At 38.8% G+C, this 24,383-nt stretch overlaps 1 protein-coding gene across 12 annotated transcripts in view; it reads right to left on the bottom strand.

Annotated features, from left to right (window-relative positions):
• CaMKII (Calcium/calmodulin-dependent protein kinase II) overlaps positions 1-24,383 on the bottom strand; it is a 252,745-nt gene that overhangs the window by 45,740 nt on the left and 182,622 nt on the right. For 6 of the 12 annotated variants that reach the window (XM_072298212.1, XM_072298210.1, XM_072298214.1 and 3 more), the window contains exons 5-11: positions 16,751-16,889; positions 14,419-14,521; positions 13,573-13,656; positions 11,232-11,326; positions 10,650-10,772; positions 8,650-8,733; positions 7,676-7,736 (exon numbers count right to left, since the gene is read on the bottom strand). In XM_072298212.1, coding sequence (XP_072154313.1) covers positions 7,676-7,736; positions 8,650-8,733; positions 10,650-10,772; positions 11,232-11,326; positions 13,573-13,656; positions 14,419-14,521; positions 16,751-16,889 — 689 coding nt within the window. The remainder of the gene's footprint in view (positions 1-7,675; positions 7,737-8,649; positions 8,734-10,649; positions 10,773-11,231; positions 11,327-13,572; positions 13,657-14,418; positions 14,522-16,750; positions 16,890-24,383) is intronic. The other 6 variants (XM_072298211.1, XM_072298213.1, XM_072298216.1 and 3 more) reach the window with 1 other exon arrangement.

The following is a 24,383-nucleotide window of genomic DNA, read 5'->3' as shown; positions in this document are numbered from 1 at the left end:
CCGCAGATTGCAAACAATTCCCGGCCAACAGAATTTAGGCACTGCAAACAAGAAACAAGAGCTCCACGCAGAGGGTAGATGTTAATTGGAAGCTGAACACGCGTTAATCACCAATGCGCAAACAAAACTCAAAAACAAAAAACACTGACCAGTCGTCGACGCTTACCACATTCTGATTAGAGGATGGATAGAGTTGGTCAAGTGAACAGCACCACAAAATTTGCGAGAAAACAGGGTAAAAAAAGAGAGAAACAGCACAAAATTAATAAAATGTAAAATGAACTGTTTTTCTGACTGGCAGACTAATCTCACTTCCATAGTACACTTCAAACCTTGTAGACATTTTAGGTAAAATCTTGAACTTAAACACTTCTAAACGTTAGGACTGCATGTTTCCTCGGCTACGTGTGTGAAACATCATGATACTAAAAATGGACACACACACCTCAAGAACAAAAAAGAGTGAATTTTTATGCATTGAAAATTACTGGGAGATGTTCCATACTTTTTGTGTGATTGATAATTCTTTTAAAATTGAGAAAAACAAATTTTTCAAAGTGAAAGAAAACAGCTCAATCTTGAAAAAATCCCTTGAATTACAATGATTGGTTGGGCTCACTAAGCACAAATTTAAGGAGTTAAGATCTTCATCAGCAGAAACTGAAAGCCACCTACACAAATGACTGAAAAATCGCAAATAAATGAGCATGCAATAACTAATTAATGATTATTGTGAGAGCAATACTGAAAAAAATCCTCTATTCAATTCATCTTTATTACTCTCAAAAGAATTATTTGAACAGAAGGAGGATTTCTCGTAGTATAAGGACAAAGGAAGGCTGAAAAAACAATGTCCAAAATTTGTTTTGGGGAACCGGTGATTTTTCTCTGCACATCAAAAAAAAAAAAAAAAAAAAAAAAAAAACCCAATCAATTTTCTTGACTGTTTGACAAATGATGTACAAAGCAATAATCAGGATTCTTAAGCTGTCAGAAATGTCATTTCATTTCATTTTAGTCATTTCATCTACGTTCAAAAATAAATTCAAACTTGTGCGTGCAATGCTTGGTTTGCAGTGCTAACCATAAATAGAAAAAGAAAAAAAAGTATCTGTAGAGAGAATTGGCATCAAAAAAGAGAAAACAAACTTTACAAAAAAAGATTCACTGAAATGTGAATGCCATTTTGCAATCCACCAGCAACGCTAAACTTTAGCTTTCACGGAACACGAATAGGTGCACAGCATCTCTCGTATTTCAAACGCTTTCATAATCAAAAAGAAAAGTTCTAAAAATACAAAGAAAATGATAGTAGTACCTCAAGAGCCTCAACGACAGAGCTCAATTTAATGGAAACAGAGCAGGCCTTAAAAAATCAAGGGGATCAAATATGTTAGTCACTAGATAATGGTGGTCCCCAAAATGGTAAATCTTGGTAATGGTGGTAAATCTTTAAATCTTTGCATGAATTATTAAAAAACCATGGTTTGGATGAAGCAAATTAGTCACTTAAGTTAACTACGTTTCAATGGTTTAAGCTATAAGTTTATTATAGAATTTTCAAATCTGTCTCAGTCCAGCTTCGTGAAATCCACACTGATCACTGATTTATGGAATTAAAGAGAATGAAATTATGATTTGGACGATGCAGATAATGATGGTATTGTCAGTTCCTTAAAAAGAACGATATCTCTGTAAATGCTGAGGTCAAATAAGTTGCCAGCAGTTTAAACTCGACTTTTAGGAGTCATTGGACTAAGTCTTCTGTGCCAAGTAATGGCTCTATTTTGACGCACTTGGAATCTTTCACAATGAACGATTGGAAACTGAAGTAGGTGATGATGCTAGTTCCAATGCTGGAAGTAGAAACTTCGCACTAGGATGGATCTATTCATATTTCACTGATCTTAATGTTGCAACCATCAAAAGAAAATTTTGTAATCAACACAACCGACCAATTTACAGGAAAATTGATATTTTGAGCTACATATTAGGAGGAGCCCATGGTAAATTTAATTTTCCCTACTTTCTGCGACTTTAGAACAAGTTAGTTGTTTGTTTAATCATTTTTAGAAAAGAGCTTTCACCTGTCAAGTCGAAAATTTTGCTACTTATCTCAAAGAGAGCATGGTTGGTTTCTTAACTTTTAACACCCACAATAATGTTCCTTGGCAAATTTTAAAAAGAATACTGATGTTAAAGTAAAAATATTTTGTTTTTTTATCGTCCGGATGTATAAAAAACGATTTTGATGCATTGTCTAATTGAAAGAGAGAAATGGGATTCAGATGGATTAGGAGAATAAACAATTGCAGTAGATGTAGGTATGAATACTTTTTGCAAAGGAGAAGTGGAAGTGTCAAGTGCGAAAGGGCAGGAAGTGAGGTTAAAAAGGAAATTGGGACAAGAGAAATACTGGTGAGTACTCCAATTTTGTTACTAACATGGGTAATGATTGAGGCATTTACACAGGTAATTCACAAAAATTGATTTTTAAAATTACAGGGATAATTTAAGAGGTGGAAATGAAAAACGTGGAAAATATATGGAACCGCTTGTAAAAGCAGTTTGTTGTGCCTTTAAAAGTCTACAAAAATGAAATGTGAGATAGAGGTAATAAAATGCATATTCCTCTTTTAATACTTCACTTTCAAAACCTATTTTACAACAAGGTGACACTGCTTAAATTAGAAATATTCTAATTAAAATTCTTAGAACTTTGTAGTTGATGACTTCTCATAAATTTTCAGTGGGAAGGAAAGGGTTGAAAACGTGTCGCTTTTATGGCAGGGGCTATTAAAAGCTAAAAAGGCCACTAAACTATTTTCAGGGATATATTTAAATTTAGGGTAGAAAACTAAAAATGAAAGAAAAGAAAAATTAGCACACGGCTGAATCCCAAACACAAATTCTTGCAATTAGATGCAGTTACTTTTCCTGATCATGAAAGGCAGTAACCAATCTGCAAGAAAAATTGGTGACTTAAGTCGAAGATAGAGCTCCGTTTTCTACTACTTCATGTTCAATGATTGTACCAAATCAAATTTGAATTCAACGAGAATGAGAAAAATTAAACAGACTGTTGCCAACAAGATAATACAATATTTAAGTTTTTCACAAAATTTAAACCACCTCAACTACACTTCCGTTGAAGGGAATTTTGTTTTGCTGTAACGCAGAATTATGTTACCTCTCATGTCCGACCGTTTGAATTCTCTTGATTTACCTGTGATTTTTAAAAAATGACAAACCTGATTTTGCTGTTGATAAAAAATGTGACTCGGTCTGTCAGTCTTTCAGGATTTCACTATCTATACCTGGACATGCCTTCCTATTTAGTTGTCAATAAAAAATTGCCGACAAAAATGTTTTTAGGTTTGAATACTATGTGATGGATATGGTAAAAGTGTAGGGTAAAAGGCAGGTTTTGAGCCAAACTTCAAGATGCTCTCAAGATGGGGTTTCAATTATGGAATTAAGAGAGAAAAACAGAGGAAAGAAATTGATGAAAATAAATAATTCCAGAGTAAAGAATACAACATCGGTTTTTTCCATTAGTTTCGATGATGGTTGATTATTACTAAGAGTTTAGGGAACAAAAACCATTTCATTTTGTACAGCAAGAAGACTAAAAATTGTTGTAATCACAAAAAAATAATTGGAGGGAAGTTTTACATTTTATGGTAGAATACAGACATTCATCATAACCTGCACTGCATACAGTTGTATTAAAATTGCACTGCAGAGATCAAAGCTGAAAAATGTAATTTCAATGTTTGATTGTTCGGTCTAGATATATGATGGTTTTTTGGACACAAAGCAGCATGTGAACATCTCAACCTGGATCCTGGTATAAATAACCCATTAACAACAAGCAATTGTTACATCCAAAATTACACTTAATTTTGCCTTAAGAAATCACTTTTTCTGGTCCAGGGTGTCCAAAAATGCTCGATTGCCGAAAAATGCAATCCTAGGATCGTAGGAAAAAGTAGGTAGATCTGGGGTCAGGAGGAAATTTTTAAGAGTGATGACCTTTGTATTTTTGTCTCCTCTTAATACCTTGAAAAGTGAGACAAATCGCTTACTTCACAGTGGAAGGAGGCATTCTTGGACAATGAGCATGAGGTAAAAATGCAAGATTGCAGCAAACAGTACGCTTCTTGGAACTTTCTGTACCCTAGTTTGTGGCTCAATCATTAAAGCACAGGCAGAACCTATCTGCACAGGCAAACTAGAGGCAAAGATTTTGTTTAAAACACATGCCAGAAATAAAGCTTCTTTATTGCAAAATTAAAATAATTAGTTCTCATTACTATTATTTAGTAATTACAAAGGAAGTAACTTGGATCCAACTAATTTCAATGAGTATTTCAAGGATGTCGCACTGGCCTGTTGAATATGGTCAAAACCTGAGCATACAGAGTGAGTCTAATATAGTGCTGAGACTAAAGAACCCTGTATCATGACTGCAGTGTTTCAAAATTACCATTCTTGCTTTAGTTTTTGCAAAAGAAAACTCATAGATATTTTTGAACGATATTTAGAGAGAATATTTTTAAAATAGGTAAAAGCACACTGAAGTCAGATTACAGTCATATTATAAAAATGGTCAAAATTAACAGGCAATAGACAGATTTAGTGGCTACCTACATCACTTAAATGATATTCTACACATTGATTTTTTGTGGTTCCAGTAAGAAAGAGAGAGAGAAAAAAAAAACATAAAACACAACGCTAACCGTCTAAAATATAAAGCTATGTCTATATTCTATGTCAAATATTTATGGTGTTAGTTAATTACTAGTCAGCTCTTGAAAGATTATAAATGAAGAGCCCCGCACAGATCTTATGGGAAATGGCTCTATCTACAATCTGATGAAACTTAGATATGTGGCTCAGCTAGTCATTCTGATCAAAAGTTCTCATGGGCCGAAAGAGATCCCACAAGGGGTTTTTGAGATATTCGCCATTTTATGTGCGTAAATTGAGGTTTCGCTGGCCGGACTATTGTGCGGTGCTTCTTGTGCCCTTCCCATCCAGTCAACTTCGGCTACTCTCCACTTTCCCGCCACTCATACCCGGGGCTTGGACTCCGACACTCATGAGGCTTTGCTCCGTCGCCAAACCGGGTGGTCTTATCACAGTGAGCGTCAGAGTCCGAGCCTCGGATATGGGTGGAGGGGAAGCGGAGAGAGGATGGAGTGGACTGGAAGGGAAGGGCACAAGAAGCAACGCACAATAGTCCAGCCAGCAAAACCTCAATTTACGCACATAAAATGACGAATATCTCGAAAACCGCTCGTGGAATCTCTTTCAGCCCATGAGAACTTTTGATCAAAATGACTAGCTGAGCAACATATCCAAGTTTTATCAGATTTTAGAGAGAGCCATTTCTCATAAGGTCTGTGCAGGGTTCTTTATGGTTTTTATTGATCAAACATTTTGATATCTAGAAGAACTTGGACATATTTGCTCACCCTGGCTTAAATACAATGATCTTAAGTTTCAATTTACACTGGAACCATCAAATAGCATTGTATCCCGAAGGATGTAGTCACTAAATTAGTCTATAGGAGAGTGAGTCAAGGCTAGATAACACTGGTGCCTTCATTTTCAGGTTTTCCTGATCATTCAGTTCAGACAATGCCTCTGACTGAGGCTCTAAGCATGTGTGCAATAGTGGAGGTTCGTTGCTGGATGGTAAATTTGACCATTTTCAAAGTGCCCTGATTCTCTAGCTTAAGTGTGCACGGCTAAAATGAATGCTGCTGGTTTTCCTTCATTTAAATATTTGTTGGGAAAGTTCCCACTACACGAATGCAGATACGAGTTTTCTTACTTCACCATCGATTGGTACTGTGGCTTCTAGCCAGGTATACTTCCACCCCCCCCCCCCTCAAAAAAAAGAAACACAGTGGAAGGAAAGGAAGAAAGAGAGCTATTCACAGAAAGACAAGAATTGAGAAAGGAAGGTCAGAAGAATGATGAGTGTGTCAAAACTAAAGTTTTTACAGTGTACACCAACAGACTGGGGTTTGTACAAGGGGCCATTGTTGAAACCAAGAGAGATCGCTACGACTACGGGTAAAAAATAACATTGACTGGTTCGGAAAACACAAGATCCGAGAACACGTCACAACCACAATTATCAAACACAGTGTACTACTAAAATATTTCCTCAAGATTTTCTTTTTCAGAGAAAGTTCAACTATCTTATTTTGTAAATATTCAAATTGCTACGAGCTTCACCAGCTTATTTCCCACAGGGTTCAGAATTTGTAAAAACCAACGATCTCAAGGTTTCTCAGCTCACAGGGTACATAAGGACAAAGGAGAAATATATATTTTTATTGTGACTCCTTAAAACTCTTGCTAATAATAAACTGTATATAATGCCCCTTTAAAGAACTCTTAGAGAAGGAAAAAAAATCTAAGAAAGTGTTGAGGTGAAAATTGGATGGGATTTTTTATTCATAAGAATGAACGGTGATGGAGGAGTTATTTTACAGAGAGAATAAAGATGTATGCCTCTCGATTTTACCCCCTGATGAATGCATTACATACAATTTACAGTTATTGCAACACTATGGATCTGTGTGCCCTTTCAGCCCTGAGCATCTCATTTAAAAGATATTAAGCATGGTGATATGAAAGGGCTGAGCTAAAATTATTGATGCCACCAGTAGCAATGGTGAGGTCATTTGATAATGTTAGAACTTCATTTCATCGCCTAAGAGTGAAGAAAATTATTTGAAATGCTGAATCATTAGAGAAAGGGGAGACCTAAATATGACGTTTAGAGAAGTTGCTTGAAACAGTTAAGAGAAACTTCTTTGTAAGAATGAATGATAAAATGAAAAATGTTCAGAAACTTGAAAATACTGATTTTTTGTATGGACTAATGATCATTGTGAGTGCGTTTATTTGGTTACTTCCAGTTTTGGGGGAAAAAAGGAAAAACAAATTTTATCAAATTAAAGGAATTTACACACTGATTCTAGCTTTAAAAATGACAAAATGATGGAACTAGGTATTCCTTGCTGAACTGGGAAAAATATTCACTAATGTTAAAAAATTTAAGGGGATGCTGTCAGCGTGAGAAAACAATGAATGAGCACCGATAGGGGAGGGAAGGTGGGAACAAGGATTCTAATTTTTACATTTTTGATGCATCAAAGTCAGTTTTGTTATGAAGTTTAAAGAGCCAAGCTCCTACGCCTAAAATATACAAGTACCTTAATTTCAGTTCTTTTATTCAATACAATTAATGAGCAAATAGACATGACTTTCTTCATTTTTGCCTCAGCTATTAGTTTAAAATAATAATACATTACGAGGCTCTCCAAGTCCCATTTTCGAATCCCTTACCTATATTAATAATGTGTATTTAAATTCATTTTAGCTCCTTTACGATTTACATTTAAGATAACCATTTATAGCAGCTACTCCCATGGAAATAAATAGAAAAAAGATTCCTACTTTTTTGTGTGGGCACGAAAGTTTTACTTGATTGATTCAACTAATGAAGCAACGATGTTTGATGTTGAACTTTTGTTTGTTTCCCAAATTGGCTAGTTTCCACAACATCGTTACGGACATGCAGTAATTACGGGGAATGTAATTTACACAGAGTTGAGGTATCGATGTGAGATGAGGCTCCTGAGGTACTTACCATGAACATCATACTTACTGGAGAAGTTCCGCGTTGCCAGCATTGTCGTCAAAATTGCACCCTGGAAAAGGGACACCCGTTAGTATGATTTTCTGGTTAATGTCACATGGAGGAAAAAGTATAGTTTTTTCCTATATTTCAGGTATTTTTCCTGTTCTTGACTCAGAACAACCTCAGTAGTAGCCTAGTAGTAGTAGTAGTTTTAGTAGTAGCCTACTAAAAGTCTTTAAAAATTTCCTTAGAAATACTGAAAAAGGAATCCTTTCATTTTATTTAAACACAGGAATTATGTAAAATTTATGGAAATAGAGAGAGCGAAGTCAGCATCAAAATTTTACTCCATTCTCAGAGACATTCATTACAATAAGAAAGATGAAGTAATAGTTCAAGAAATGAAACAGATTAAACTAAAAGAGAGCGCCAAAATTTTGTTACAGTTCACTTCAATAAACTGGTGGAAATTTGTAAAAATTGAACAAAGGTGGTTCCAGGGGTATCTGGACATGTTTTTTGTCATTCATTTAAAGATTACTTATTAATAAAAAGTATGAGTTTTTCAAAGCTATTTTTAGTAGTCACTGCTTTTAGAATGAGGTAACCTGCGGCAAATGTAAGCACTCTCATGGCTGGGCACAAAGAGGGTTGTTCTCAATTAAACAAATTTACATGATTTCTATAAGGCAACATTATATGGCCAATTTCAAGTCCAAATTTCATTGGATTTTGTTGATGTTTAAATGTATTAATCCCAATTTCACGAGGTAACCTGTCTTTTAAGACTTACATGCACCAAATGAGCAGAAAGGCAATTGAATATGTCACGTATTGACAGATTGCACATTTGCTTTAATATTTAATTTCAGTTGAAATTTCTTTTGATCAATGTGACCTGCAGCGGATGAACACTCGGCTACCCTGCAAAATAAAATCAACATCTGAGGAAGTAGATTGTAAATAGTAACCACAATACTTACTTTAAGTTTACGCCTAGCATTGAATTTCTTCAAGCAATCCACAGTCTCTTGTCTATGAACAACGGAGGCCACTCGTTCTCTTTGCTGTAAACAGAGAAAAAACAAAAGCAATTAGAATAGAAAAATAACATTAAGAATGTGAAGTATATAGATAATCTTTCAGAAGCATCACTGTCCGTACCTAAATGAAGCTCAATAGAATACATGGGCACCACTAGCTAATCAAACCCTGAATTTAGAACTAACTGCCTCTGTTCCTCATGGATTTAATAGGTAAACAGACGATGTTAAATTTGAGATAATGTGGGCAATTACTTGATAAAAATATGATGGTATAGTGCTACTGAGACATTGTGAACGATTTAGAAATATACTGATTTAAATGAGTAGGTATTCAATCAATGTTGAAAATAATAACCAACTGATTTCATCCACCTTTGCTTAAACTATCTTCCTCCTAACGAGAACAGAATAGCTATACCTATTAATTTGGTGAAAGCATGTAAATTGAAACTGAAAGACTATCAACTATGGGCCAATTAAGGAAAGTTTAAAGCAGCCCGGTGAGACATCGAATTGCAATACATTGCATGGTTATGTCTTGTCGTGTCAGGCCGACATAGTCTCAGTAATCGGGTTGCAGGTCAGCTTTCTCGTCTCATATGAAGTATATATGGACGAAAGTCCAACTTACAAATGTGGCCTGACAACGATGCCAATTTGGTAATAATTTCAATCTAACTAATTTTAGCATTAGCAGAGTATAGTACAGACTTGAGGGTAAGAAAAACAGAGCACAGATGATTAATGACAAGAAGACGTCAAAAGACTTTGAAGGAGGATGATCCACTAAACGCATCAACTCGAGAGTAATTCAGGGCCAAGAGATAATGTAAATGGTTAACTGATTTTTAAGGATGGATTCAATCCTGGTAGTAATAGCGAATAAGTTGAATGAAATATTTTAACTGAAGTTGTGAGGATTTTGAGTACCTTGACGTGCAGAGGAACTGATGGACCAAAGTTTGTCACTGAACAACGGTCACCACTGACAGTGATGGATAATAAATATAGGCACTAAGGTGACTTACATATAATATTATTTATCTCGAGACAGAAAAGAACGGATTATATTCATGATAAGCCTTCGATCGAAATACTCCAGAGCCAGGTATCTGTTATTTTTTCTATCACATATTTTAACTTTTAGGTTAGAAGTTCAACGCGGAATCGACGAATCAGCGCGCATCACGCTGGCGCCAAAATTCTTTGAGCGCGCATTCAAAATATGGCGGGAAGATTTGAAATGACGGGGAAGTCTCGGAGGTGCGACAGTGGAGCACAGAATAGGAATCCCCGGCCACCGCGCACCGCCTTCCTCCCCAATTTGTTTTGGATACATCAGTCGTTCCGATGGGCATTGCGTGCTAGAACTTGGTGAGCCCCTGGTATTTGGATCGCAGAATTCATTTTTAACCTTAATTTTGATAATTTATCGACACAAAAACAAATTTTTGGATTTTTTTTTTCAAACTTTCTGTTGGAACATCCAAAGAAAAATTACTCAACGGTAGAGATAACTCGTTCTGATTGGCATTTCTTGTTGAAACTTAATGACCATGGTATTTTGATCGAAGAATTCATTCTTGATCTTATTGTTGTAAATATAATGGGCGCACATGCAACATTTTAGGTTTTTTCGAATTTTCGGTAAAAATGTATACAGAAAAGTAGAAAGATTTTACTCGTTCTGGTTGGTATTTCGTACTGAAACTTAGATACCCGTGGTATTTTGATCTTAGAATTCGTTTTTGACCTCACTTCAGTCCATCAGTCAGTTTAAATCGGTCCATCTAGTATTTTGAGTCGCGATAACTGAATTATTTTTTAAATCGATGAAAGAAAAGGATAAAAACGAAAATTGAAAATCCGTTCGGACAAGGTAGCACGTAGAAAATTCTTGTGAGTGAAAAAACTACGTTTTTAATTGGAAAACTTACACAAATCCAAGGATGTTTGAGTGCTTCTAAGGCAGTGATTCGCTTTGCGGGATTGACTGTTAGCATTTGATTGATGAGGTTTTTTGCTTCTGGTGTTACGGTGTCCCACTCTGGCGAAGGATACTGCAACAAATCAGCTCAATTTGAACTAACAATATTACTTAGGCGGATAAAGAAATCGCGATAAAAAATATATTGCATCGTATAATAATGCTTATCGGGCATAGGTCCAGGGTAATCCTAATGGCCCGAGAGAAAACGATCGCAAGAAATTGAGATTCTATTGGCTTCCTCGATCATTGCAATTTTATCTAAAGCTATTAATTGCAAAATTCCTTTGACCCCTTTCCCCTGCCCCTTTCCTTCATAATGCGCCCAATCTGATTTGGATGAACTCACCGGCTTAGCTAAAGCAGCAAAATTTGTTCGACCTGTATAAAAATCTGCCGTGAGAGCACAAAAATTGACACTGTTTCGGGCAAAACAGCAGTAAAGGCTATTATTCTACCGGAAAGCTGTACTTATTGAGTAGAATGGTGCCCTTTTTGCCAGCTGGATTTGGAATTGGATTTTCATACTCACGTCGTAGGCTCCATTTTTTATTTGAGAGTACAGCCGGTGCTGATCCTCGTCCCAAAATGGCGGGTAACCAACTAATAAAATATACAGAATAACACCTGCAAACAAACCAAAAGCACCCAAGTTAATTATCGAGAGACTCATTTCCCGAAATAAAGTCGATAAAGTTCATTGTTCGTCAGGTTCGTCTTATGCGTCATAGGTAAAATCATTCAGATAAAATTTGAACGTAAAGGGTTTGATGCTGCAAATTACGCGGAAAAAGGATATGATAATTTCAACTTTATTCCTGGGTGATGTTGGCGCCAGCCAGGAGTGCGGTGGAGTCAGCTCGGATGAGGTTCATTTAGCCAAATTTTTGGCTGACTCGACCATACATCTGGCTGATGTAACCCCTAGTAGCAGAACATTTTTTTGTTTTTCTAAAAAAAAGTATTAAAAAAAAACATATCTGTTATCTAAATGGTAGTTTTATATAAAAAAACGTGTAACGCTTATCGTAGTGCAGTCGATTTCAGATACGAGTATTAGTGAACAGTTCCCTCCAGTCGATTCAAAATTTCAATGCATGGCTGGGTTTGAGGTTTTCCCTGTCTAAAAGTCCGTTACAACTTTCACGTGGATGCTGAGAGCTTTAGGAGGCTTGAAGAGAGACCGTATTTTCGGCGTTAAAGCAATTTGCGCCGGTTAGTCGGGCTCGCGGGAGTAACAGTTTAGCGATTTCTTTCCACTTCAAAGAGCTCCAGAGAGGAGTGCTTTGTGCTGCTAAAATGAAAGCCACTCTGCAGTTCATGATACACTTACGAGGAAGCAACCTCTGGAAGAAGTAATTTTAAGAAAGCGCGATTCCGTACGAAGCATGGATGGAGCCGCTAAACATATTTGTAAACATGTGCACCTTAAGCGTGTTCGTTCGGGTATTTTTATGACACACCGAACGGTGGAAAGATCAGAATCTTTCAGAGGCAGAAGACGGAAAATAAGTTGAAGGGAAATAGGAAACTGATGAGAAAAAGGAGAGAAAGCGGAAGCGAGAGAGGGAGAGGTAGAGAGAGAATCAGGGATTGAAAGAAAGAGAAGATAAGATAGAGAAGGAGGATGAGAAAGGGGAGAATGAAGAGGAAGGTGGAGAAATAGAGGACGGGGAGGAGAGAGATGAGCAGGAGACTAGAGAGAAAAAAGGGAAAGCAGGAGAGATACGGAAAGAGGGATGACAGAGGAATAAAACAGGAGAGAGGGAGAGAAAGTGGGAGAGGAAAATGAATATAAGAACAGGAAGAATGATAATCATAGGTATAAGAAGAACTATAAAAATAGGATACGCAAGAGGAAGAAAGATAATATTAAAAGGACGGAAGAAGCTACAGTTTTTTGGAAAATGCTTCACGCTAAGGGAAAACTGATAGGAAATTATTTCTAAAACAATATGGCAAAAAGTTTGCACAGTCGTAAACGACATTTCGCGTTTTTCTAGTTTCATCATCGATATGCGTGAAACACTGGATTATGTGAGTGCATAAACCGCGAAGTATACCTACAATTCTTTGAATAATTATCAAAATTTTCGAGGGTAAAAAATGCTTCGCAATTCTGGCTGGAGTATTCAAAAGTTTTGATGGATAAAATTTACGAATTTTCAAGAAAAAATTTAAGGAAAATAAATTTTACGCCATCAGAATGCTCGTATGGTGTTTTTACGTGGTGAGAAATTCAAGATTTTGGCACCCGATGCTTCAATTTTCGCCCACTGTTGGACGGCATGCTGTAAATGTAGCAGATGCTTTACGATCAAATTATGACGGCAGACAGCAAAAGGGAAGGAGCTCCGTTATGGGTTAGAATTATGAAAATTCCTGGGTTAATGAGACGTACATTTTTACTGCCACCTAAGTACCGAGCATCGCACAGCGCCCGGGAAACATTGTCTGTTCCTCAAATCGCGTCTGCAGTCCTTCTACCGGGGAATCTTTCCCCCATAAACTCAGCTCAATTTCTCGAAAAACGAGGGGGAGGGGCATTTAGAAAAGAATGAAATAATTTACACGAGAATTTTTTTCAAAATTTCTCGTAGCACTTTGAGAAGAGAGCAAATATAATTTGGAGACCCCACTCTGCAGCTTTCTCGTCTAATGTGTAAAATTTAATCTCACAATGGGTCAGTTGCGCCGTTCACAGAGATTGTTAGTGCGGAGTCCGTGAAATATTTTATCTCTCTCCGAAAGGTTAACACTTTCAGGAAGGATTACAGATGGGGGAAAAACCTTGATCATTGTGATCTGGTTTCTTTTTATTAAAGACTTTCGTTACTTTATTCTACATGGAGGATTGGAAAAAATTAACTTACCACATGCCCAAATATCGACGGGTTTGCCATAAGGTTCCTTTTTTAGAACTTCTGGTGAGAGGTAACCAGGAGTTCCGGCAAAACCTGCGAACAGAGATTAAATTCATTACGCTGAATTCGGTGACTTTTCGCTGTATTTACTACGAATGGAATAAAGCAAACGTGACAAAATTAGCCCTTTTTAACCTAATCGAGGGGTATTATTTTTGATCAAATGGGAGACCCAAATCTGATGGAAAATTCCAAGTAAGACGAACAAGCAAAGAAACTACCAACGAGGTTCATCCAAAAAGTGAGGATTTCTGAGTTATTCATATCGTCCCCTTTCAAGAAAAAATCAGAAGGAATCTCAGTATTTAACAGATGTGGCGTCACAAGGGACGAATAAGTTCCCAATTTTAAGGCAAAAGTGCACGAGACGAACATTAACGAAAAATCTAGTTCGGGAGGCATGGAAATGGAATTGAATTGCGTGACAATTGTGCTACAGGTTGACAAGTTTCCTTTGATTTCAAATTGTCTTACTTCAACTGAAGCCGCAAGGTTTTGGGGCAAGAATTCTCTGACTTTCCAAGGTTTTTGCAGGTTTTACTGATTTTTTAGGGAATCGTCACCTTGTACGACGTAGAAACTTACTGAGTACAACGGTTTTTAATTTAGATCAATTTCTGTCTGCCTTCGATCGAAATCAGAATATATAAAATAGGATCGTAAGCAGTTCCTTACCCGCGATCACATCACTAGGTACCTTCAAAAGGGCCATAATCTCCGATAATTTTCCTGCGGTTTCAAATGAATAAGCGGTCCTTCGTGTTAAGTCTCAATAAATAAGAAAATATGACTTACCGAACCATGCTATTTGATCGCCCGTCACTTCGATTGCCAAACCGAAGTCAGCTAATTTGACAGCGGCGCCCTTGGCTTTACTGGCTAATAGAAGATTTTCAGGCTGGAACAAAAGAAGCAAAGAGTTTTATTTCCACTTACTCAGTTACTCTCGAGCACAGTGCTTGGAATGCTTGATTTTCTTAGCTCCCTTTGACTAAGACATAAGCTCTATTTGTCCAGCTATTATCGTATCAGGCAAAGGAATAAAATGGATACACTGGAAAAAAAAACCGCTTGGATCTAGAGTCCAGACTCTTGAAAACAATGACAAAAAAATTCTCTTGATTCTATCGAATGTTTGCTTAAATTAAGAACCTAGCCTCTTAAACTATAGCGGATTTCCTTTTGATTCAAGTAAAAACCCGATTGAATCAAGAGTAATTTTTCTTGTCATTGTTTTCAAGAGTCTGGACGCTAGATCAAAGCGGTTTTTTTCCAGTGTAGAAATTGATAACATTGATAAAAACTGATGATAATTCTCGCTTATCCTAACGATAAATCGTCAGAAATTATGACATGAGCCTATTCATTCATTTTCTGGGGATGAGAGGTAGCCTGTGTCCATCTCTTGGGTGGTCGTGATTTTTTCGGTCCCTGCTACTCCTAATTTCCGGGAAAAATTCCCTGATGAAGTCCCAGGGTTTCCTCTTATTCTCTCCTGATTCCCTTTGGAAAAACTAACATTCCTCCACGGCTTAGAATAAAATACGTACCGATTTTATGGTAAATTTTCATCGTACGGAATATTTTGACTTGGAAGTCGATATGAAACAACTTTTTCCCACTCCCTTCGACCAACAACACTAAACTTTAATTCCGAGAGCGCTAAATTCACTTAGACATTTTTCAAGGAAAGAGCCCTCCGCTGATGGCGTAATCGTTAGCGGCCCTTTTAATTCGCTGCCCGGTCCAGGCTTTGGTCGGCCTCAGCGTTCAGATAGGCGGCTTGGATCGCATTATTTCAACATCGTTAGGAGAAGTTAGTCTTTAATGAGGTCTTTGTACCTCTCCGATGCTGCGGAAAAACGACGCATGAACCCGCAGATGTGGCCAAATTTCTGCTCGTAAAAACCAAACTCTCTCTCTACTTCATGTTTATATTCTTTAAAAGTTCACACAGAACTTTTTTCATAGTTTCATGCGGCCTGTTTGAGAATTCCAAAGAAAAATATACAAAAATGCCCTCCAAAATAAGTATGGCAACCTCCACTTGCTCATAAGTCGTTTTTCCTTAGGACGACTCGAAAGGACTTAATTCTTTCGCCTATTCCCAGTCCTTCCCATCAACTTATAAGCCGTTTGAGCTGGGAAGTTGAGAACTTTTTATTTTGTTTCCAAGTTCCCGGATAGAGTGTTTTCCTCTGGATTTTTTATTTCCCGGCACGTAAGCACTAATTTCCGAGAGACAGTGCAGTCTAGGGCTCCGTTTGCTCGGCGAGAAAGAAGATTAGGACTTCCTTATTATGGCTCATGATGAAAAATCACCGCCGTGTTGCAATACGCAATTTAGAGGATTTACGATACGTGAATATTTATTTACAGAGGCATAATCGATAATAATCGATCTATACCTTCAAACTGAGAAAAATTGGATTGATTCAAGCGAAGAAAATCGAGTTTTACGTCTCGTTGAGGAAAATCATGGATACGTCGAGGTAAGTAGCGAATCCTGGTGCGGAGTAGAATTTTCCTTGTGTTGACGCGAAACTCCCTTGTCAAAACGAGATTTGGTCGTTGTCTCAATCAGAAATATTTCTACATGATACGGAGACATACGTTGCGGCAAAAAAAAAAAGTTTTTAAAACTATCCATCATTAACTTCCTAACCTTATACCCTCCTTAACCTTGTATAGTTGGTGGTACTATGATGAAACAACTATTTTCCTGGACGCCATGCCAAGAGGATCCGTTGACATATCATGAATTGATTAAAAGAAGAAAGAGCGCCTTCAGTTTTTCGGGTATGCAATACAGACATCCACTACGCACGAATAGTTGCATCGCCAGAAGAGTGACCTCTTCTGTATCCATTTCGCGTTTATTTATATCGCGTTTTTGCTAAAATTTTACCGTAATACTTAGCTAAATTTCGGCACATACGACGAGGAAAACACCGTAGAAACTGTCGTCTCAAAGTCAAATAACGGATAACTTTAAATATATAGCAACGTTCCAAAGGAAGATATGCATTCCTGTAGTTTCACGGTTATCGTTATGCTTTCTTGAGTTTCAGATAGTTATTCTGTTCATTCCAGATGAAAAAGTTCAGGAAAGGTTTCGAGTGCTTACCTTTAGATCCCTATGAACAACTCCAGTTTGGTGGCAGTGGTTGACACTTTCAAGAATTTGTTGTATACAATGCGAGGCGTCAGCTTCGCTATAAAATTCTCTAGCGACGATGTCTTCGAACAGTTCCCCGCCGGTCACTCTGAAACATGCGGAAAAAACCCACGTATTCAACATTGGAAAGTAATGACTTATAATGCAGAGGAAGGAAAAAACCAAAAAGGGGTTGCACACGTTATGAAGGCAGATGTTGCTGTTGAGTATGTTGATGTACGTTAGAGAGCAGCACTTGTTGTAGTCAGAATTGTAATGGCGTCAGACGTTCGTGTCCTGAAATCTGCCCCGGTTTAATTTACGAAATAAAGAAGAATTAAGTACTAAATCTGTTGTTCAATGTATTATCTTAACAGTTGTTTCATATTCTATCATAAGCTTTGAGTTTTAAACAAATGGATCACTGGACAAGGTATACGAATTTCAGCATTCTGATACAGGTTTCGTAACTAAAATTTCACGTAAAACACGATGCTCCCAACAAAAATTACCGCACTTAACTCCTTACGAAGATATTTAATGATTCTTGATACGTGAATTCAAACCACTCGCTCATAAAAACTCAATGCTTTACGTGATTCACATCGCGCGCTAAACGTTATCATGACAGTCTCTGCGATATAAAAATCTGGCAACCTCAATCTTGACGCTTTGGCTCAGCTATAGCAAATTGCTAATAGTTTGAACAACACATGGTGGGAAATGAACATTGCTCGATTGAGAAACTTGGATTCGTCTATTTAAACACGCAAAACAATCGAAACAGGCTGCCTCACTTGGAATCGATCATTTACGTAGGATCCATCCATCGAGGAGAAACAGTGCAAAGCTTCGCCACTTAAACGCATGTAAAATAATCGAAATATACAGAACAAGTTGCCTCACCTATAATCGATTATTTACAGTGGATTTAAATGGGGGGGGGGGGGGAGAGTTGCTCCAACCTGAGAGAATCTTCATAAAACAAAACCGGTGGCACCGTCGTGTTTCTGGCAAAAAACATAAGGGCGGTTGAATGGTAAATCCCTCGCTCTACAGGAACTCCATTCAGTCCTGAGAACACAAAAGGGACTTCAAGTCGCGCTCCTAATTCCTAATAATCACCTCGGGGCCCGGACTAAATTACAGGAGAACTTACCCCCGCACCCACCCCCTCCCCCTCCGCATCCATCTATTCGCTTAGTCTGCGAGGCTGCGCTACGGACTGCGGAGGCAGAGACAAATGTATGCTTGGCGTTGCGGATTGGTTAGCTAAAGTTTACGTATATTCACGTCTCAAGGCACTTCGACGGTGTGAGCCGGCAATCACATAACTCGGTTTGCGACGTCGCAGACTTCCTGTCATACTTTACCTTTTAAACAGAAAACCACTCATGAAAAAAACTCGTAAAATTACTCAAAATTAATTTTACCCGGTCATCCTTCAAACTTATTATCTCTCCTCTGTTTCTGCAGTTTCTTTCAAATCTAATGCTGTATCATCGTTTCCAATCTCGCCGAACATAGTGTCACCGCTAGTGCAAAACGCACATTAGCGCCTACAAGAGTGCGGGAATACTTCACGCATTGCGCCAAACACAGTGCGATCGCTGGTCGGTGCGGAATCATGTTAGCGCCTACAAGAGTGCGGGAATACTTCACGCATTGCGCTAAACGTAGGGCGGTCGCTGGCCGCCGTGAAACGCATATCAACGGTTTAAGTCGGCGATCACATAACTCGGTTTGCGACGTCGCAGACTTCCTGTCATACTTTGCTTTTTAAACGGAAAACTACTCAACGGCAATTCTTCAAAACTGCCGTGCTTTCTCTTCTCTGTGCGAAGAAAATTCTGCAAAAACTTCAAGGAATGATGTCAATTTGTTGTGTTTTAAAAAAAAGGCGGAGATTTTCAGAACCCGCAAACGAGATGTGTGATTACCGACTTGCACCGTCGATTTACGGCTTAGTCATGAGTTAGGCAAAATAATGCATGGTAGGAAATCGGGTATTCCTCATCATAATTTTTCCACAGTGGGTGGGGGGGGGAGGGTTGGGCATTCCCGGATCTCCGGATTCCCAAAATTCCCTGATTCCCGGGGCCGAGACTGGAACCGGTTCCAAAATTCCGCTGGGTTCGTAACCCTGTTGAGCGGCAACTTGGGGGACCAGGGTCGATACGAACAGAACTAATTTTCCCGGTCGAAAGGAGTAGACACAAGGGGTTGATGGGGTGGGGAAGGACGGGGGTCGCGGAGCCATCTCATTTTTTAAGTGTCTCCCATAAAACAAATCTGCGAGGCGCAACATAAATCCTAATTCACTTAGTTGCCATGCAGCGCCACCGGCGGCGCCGCACAGAGGAGCGAGTAAATGGGAGAAGGCGGACAAAATAACGAAAATGCAAAAGCTTACATCTTCCTCAATACGAATAAGCATAGACGTGTAATATTGGTATCGTTGGTTTTTCCTGAAAATTCCTTCCAGAATCACCCCCCTATAATGGAGATGTTGCATGTGTGAGGAATCTGGAATTGGCGATTTGACTGTTGATTCTTATGTAAAAGTTCGCGAGAAACACGTGGCGCTACTGGCTTTCTTTGAAATCAGCTCCCAAGCTCGAAAAGCTCTCAAGTTCAGGCCAAAATGGAGGAGATATCCTGCGCTATCCTGAGGGTCCACCTCTACATCAAGACAAACTCTCCATGCAAAGATAGGAAGCACATACATTGACAGGGCTGCCACTTTATTTGAGGACTCCAAAACTGAAAACACGGCAACCCTGCTAATGTATTTGCTCCCTATCTTCGCAAGGAGAGTTTGTCTTGATGTAGAGGTGGACTCTCAGGATAGCGTGGGATGTCCCCTCCATTTAAGCCTCATCTTGAGAGTTTTTTTTTGAGCTTGGGAGTTGATTTCAGAGAAAACCAGCAGTGGCACTATCGTGTTTCTCGGGAACTTTTACATAAGAATCAACAGTCAAATCGCAAATTCCTCACACATGCAATACCTCCATTAGTAATCTGACAAAATAAACATCTAAGTTTCCGGTTTAAGCCAAAAATATTATGCCCGACCTCTCTTCCACTGTGCGCCGTGCGATATTGTAGCGCTACCCGGGAGTAGCAACCGCCGACTCTCTCGAATAAATTTTGCATTGCATGTCGCTAGCTAATTGATAACTTTCTTCGCGTCCTCGTCCCGATGTTGCCGATCTTCAAATGAGCTCTTGCCAAAGATTTGCGATTTAATTACCGTACCCCACGTAAAATTTAGCAAGACATGCGATAGTGCCACTAGTTTTTTTCTGACACGAACTTCCAAGCTTAGAAAGTTGCGGCCTTGAGGCGGGGGATCTCTTACGTTATGAGAGAGTTCACCTCCATATCAAGTCAAAGTCCCCGTGGACAGATAGGTAACAAATGCGTTGTCAGGGTTGTCATACCTGCAACCTTCACTCCTCACGCATAAACTCGCACGTCGTCCTCCTCACGAAAGAACGTAAACGTCGTCCTCCTCACGAAAGAACGTAAACGTCGTCCTCCTCACGAAAGAACGTAAACGTCGTCCTCCTCACGAAAGAACGTAAACGTCGTCCTCCTCACGAAAGAACGTAAACGTCGTCCTCCTCACGAAAGAACGTAACTGCATTAAAGAGTTGCCGAAGTTCATCTTGCAAGGTGCCTTTTCACCAGGAGAATCTTGGGCATTTTTGAGTGAAAATTTTTCTTCTGATCTCGTGCAAAAGTTAGGAAAATTTTGGACGAAAATTCTACGTGTATATTCTTGTAACAAATTGATTTTTCAAATTTAATTTTGCAATTTTGGAATTAAGCTACGTTCTTTCATCCTGAAAACGAAAAAGTAACGACCCTATTTACATGTTCGCTTTCTTATCAGTGTATGGAAAATCTGGTGGGGGAATGGTGGTGGACTCTATCAAAACGCGGAGGATCTCAACTTGGATACCTCTTCTGTTCTCGGGACTTCGTTTCAGAGAAAACCAGCAGCACCATCTTATTTCTAGCGAAATTTTGCGTTGGAGAAGTACTGGTATCGCAAATCTCCGTGACATGCAAGAGTTCCAATACAGCTCCTTCGAGAGCAAGAGCTCAAAGTTCAACCGAGTGAAATACTCCTCGGGGCTAAGAAAAAACGTCGGGTGGCATACCAGATTTTCCCCAATGTCCGCCGATAAAAAAACCGAAAACGCTTAAAAATGTATGCACATTTTTCTTGAATTTTATTCCTAATTTAATCTGAAGTATCTAAAAATCCAAAAGACAAATATTCAAAACGTTTTGAGGGTGCATATGTTTATCAACAAAATTCGGCAACGTCCAAATGTTGATATGACGCACACTGGAAATGCCACAAGGAGAAGTCTGACATGGAACCAGCGAATGTCAATGATTACTTCGACGCATGTTAACTTTTATGGAGTGTTTCTGCCGGTAAATTTTGTTAGGAAACCAATAAAACCACATAAAGTGCCTTGATTCCACATAATTGATGCCACATAAAGTGCCTTTGATTCGAGAGAATTCTGTACGTACATGCCCGTAATTCAGAAGCGTGAGCCTTACGGGAGCCGCATTGAAGCCGTGACGCAACAATGCTCGCTCAACGGTCGTGCGTGTTGTGGGACGGAAAAAGTCAAGGCGCTATGGCTTCGCTCACACTTGCGGTACGCCGCGCCGCACAGTGGATCGGGTCATTTAGAGGAGTCGGACAAGAAATTTTTGACTAGAACTGCAAATTTTGATGTTTATTTCGTCACATTTTAAATTGCAAGGGGTGCTCACAGAAGAAAATTTCACGACGAAACCAATTAAACCCACTTTTAGAACGTTCAAGTTTTGTATGAACGGAGTTATAAGCGTTTACAATTTCCAAATTTTGTCCGACTCCTCCTATTGATTCGATCCACCGTGCGCCGGTCACGATAAAGCCACACGCCGCCACGGGGTTCGACGCGCAACGATGCCGCACTTCCGAGTTGGTACTTCAACATCCTAAGACCGGCCAGCGAGTTAAGAGCCGTGAAAAAGCCACGTTTGGTCAAATCTTGAGGCAACTTTCGGGTGTTCAGGGTACTGCCGGGAAAAGGATTTTTTACGGAAACTTGACAGCGCCACGCCGCCGCGGAGTCGGAGAAAAGAGACGTCTCCGAAAAGTACAGGCATTACTCAGGGCGGGCGCGAGCACCCCATTTGCCCTTTCGGCACGTACGCCGCCGCCGCACCATAGTACAATGATCCTTTGGTAGAGACTAGACATATAATTTTTGACTGAATCAGCAAATTTTCATATTAATCGTCAAATTATAAGTATTAAAAGGGGGTTATCGTGAAGACAATTTTACGAGAAACCGATGAGGCCATTTTTAAAACTTTTACGTTTTCTGTCAACGAGGATATAAGTTTTTAAAGTTTTCACATGATGTCCGGTCTCTCTCGCTCCATTGTGCGCCGTCCCGCTGAACTTAGCCAAGAGTTGGCGACTTGACGCTCTCGCTGATTTCAGCCCGGGACATGGGATGTGCGAATCAAAACGCTGCCAAACTTCCAACTCGCACGTTCCCTGAATAAAATTAAATTGCTGGAGGACTTTCATCAAATAGCTTAACCAGTCGTCCGACATCCGAAAAGAAGGCAACGGGCCTGTTGCCCACGGCAGAAATAGCCAACTAAGTGAAATTTCAGCGTGAGTAGAATCGCACTACAATCACTTCGAGGCAAATCAGGAAGGTTAAAAGTATGCTGTTCCATTCACAATGATTATTTGCGTAGTTCGTACGACGCATTTACAAATTTATAGGGCTGGCCCTTTTATCCTCATCGCCATTAATCAAGTTTGCCTGGGGCAAGAGATATCGATGGCCGAAGTATGGATCCACGTAGTCGTTACAGACTTCCTGTCATACATGATTTTTTCTTTGGACAACTATAGTCAACCCGATTTTTCAAAAACTTCCTTGATTTGTCCTCTCTGGTAGCAGACTGTTCCACATTTTCAAGGTATAAAGTTTGCTTGTTTCTTTTCGGGAGCGCAAATTTTGGAAAATCACAATGGACTTCGCACTTTGGCCATCGACACGCAAGAGAATCTAACGTAAGTTAACAAACAACATCATCTTTTGTCATCACTCATATGATACACGTACGACGTTAATCGTTTTGAAGCATTTACTGCAGCATTTTTTCTTCGTGGGAGGGCGAAAAGTTTACTACGTAAGTTGTCCGTATCATTGTGTGCAAGAGACCTAGTCTTATGCCCGCCCTATAAAAAGAAAAAAAAGGAAAAGAAACAAAAAAAGTGATGAGAGATTTGAATCTTTGCAAAGGGCGACGAATGATAATTTGTGCGATAATTTCTCCGCCGATAAGTGACATGAGGACTCCGAATTCGAGGACGCGAGGTAAGAAGATAACATTTGAGCCAATCGCGCTAGAAGTACCACTTAACGAGAACTATTGTATTTGGCGACGGATTACAGGATGTTTTATCGAAAAAATAAAAAAAAAATTGGTAATGTCTACCCTTATGAGGGAGAGAGTCCGAAGGCCACTTTTTCAGATTGAAATTTAACATTTTATCCATTTCGCAATTTCAAAAGTTTGGGTAAGATTCCTCCATTTAAATGGAAAAAAGGGCTCACATTTGTTGATTGAGTGATAGATCCCCTACAAGATCCACTAACTCTAAGGTTAAGTGTACTATCTTCGAGAAAAATTGTTAAAATTAATCTCTATAGTTGCTCTTCAGATTCCTCACATACTGTGCGTAGCTGAAACAATTTTTTTGGCTAAGCATTCATATTGTAATGCAATATCACAAGTAGTTTACAACGTCGCAAACTAACGGACGCATTTTCGTAGGTTCACATCATATTCATAATGAAAAGAAAACGAGGAAAAACAAAAGTACCACTCGAAAAAGTTGCTGGATCATAGCTTTGAAAATGATCTATTTCCTAATCTCGGTGCGGAGCGTCTTCATCTGTGAGAATACTATACGCTCCATCTCGGAGTTAGTTTAGTTGCTTAACCCAACAAAACCCAACTTAGATTTTGGTGAACACTTTTTATCTTGGCACAATGATAAAAAATAAGCGCATTCAAAGAACTTAAATGGGTTTTTGTTACGATGTGTTACATTTTTATCTACTTTTCATAAGAATAATAATTTAGAAATTTAAGCACAGAAACAAACCGCGCCGTGTCAAAATCGAACCGAAAAAAAACACGTTTTGAATGCTATACCTATTCCTCTTCAAGACTTCTATAAGCAGTTGTGCTGTTAAAAGTGATTTCCGACGATAAACCGTGGAATCAAACAAAGGTATCTGCAAAAATGTCATTTAAAAACCGTTCTATCTGCATGCACCAATTCAGAGTTTTTCTTTTTTACGCCAAGTTATTGGTTCGGTTATTTAGAACTGTCTGAAATCCAGCTTTGATTTAAGCTTAATCCATCATTGAGAAGGTTTCTTTCGTTACTCAAAAGACCGAATTGAGATAATTTTTAGCTCCCGAGTTGAAATCTCAACGTGGCAACAGAAACTGACTCGTCTGAGCATATTTTAACTGGCTGCTTTCATCC

Source organism: Bemisia tabaci, chromosome 3, assembly GCF_918797505.1.
Source record: "Bemisia tabaci chromosome 3, PGI_BMITA_v3".
In the NCBI taxonomy this organism is placed as follows: Eukaryota; Metazoa; Arthropoda; class Insecta; order Hemiptera; family Aleyrodidae; genus Bemisia; species Bemisia tabaci.
Note: the sequence above shows the minus strand (reverse complement) of the source record. Positions and strands in the feature narration are given on the sequence as shown.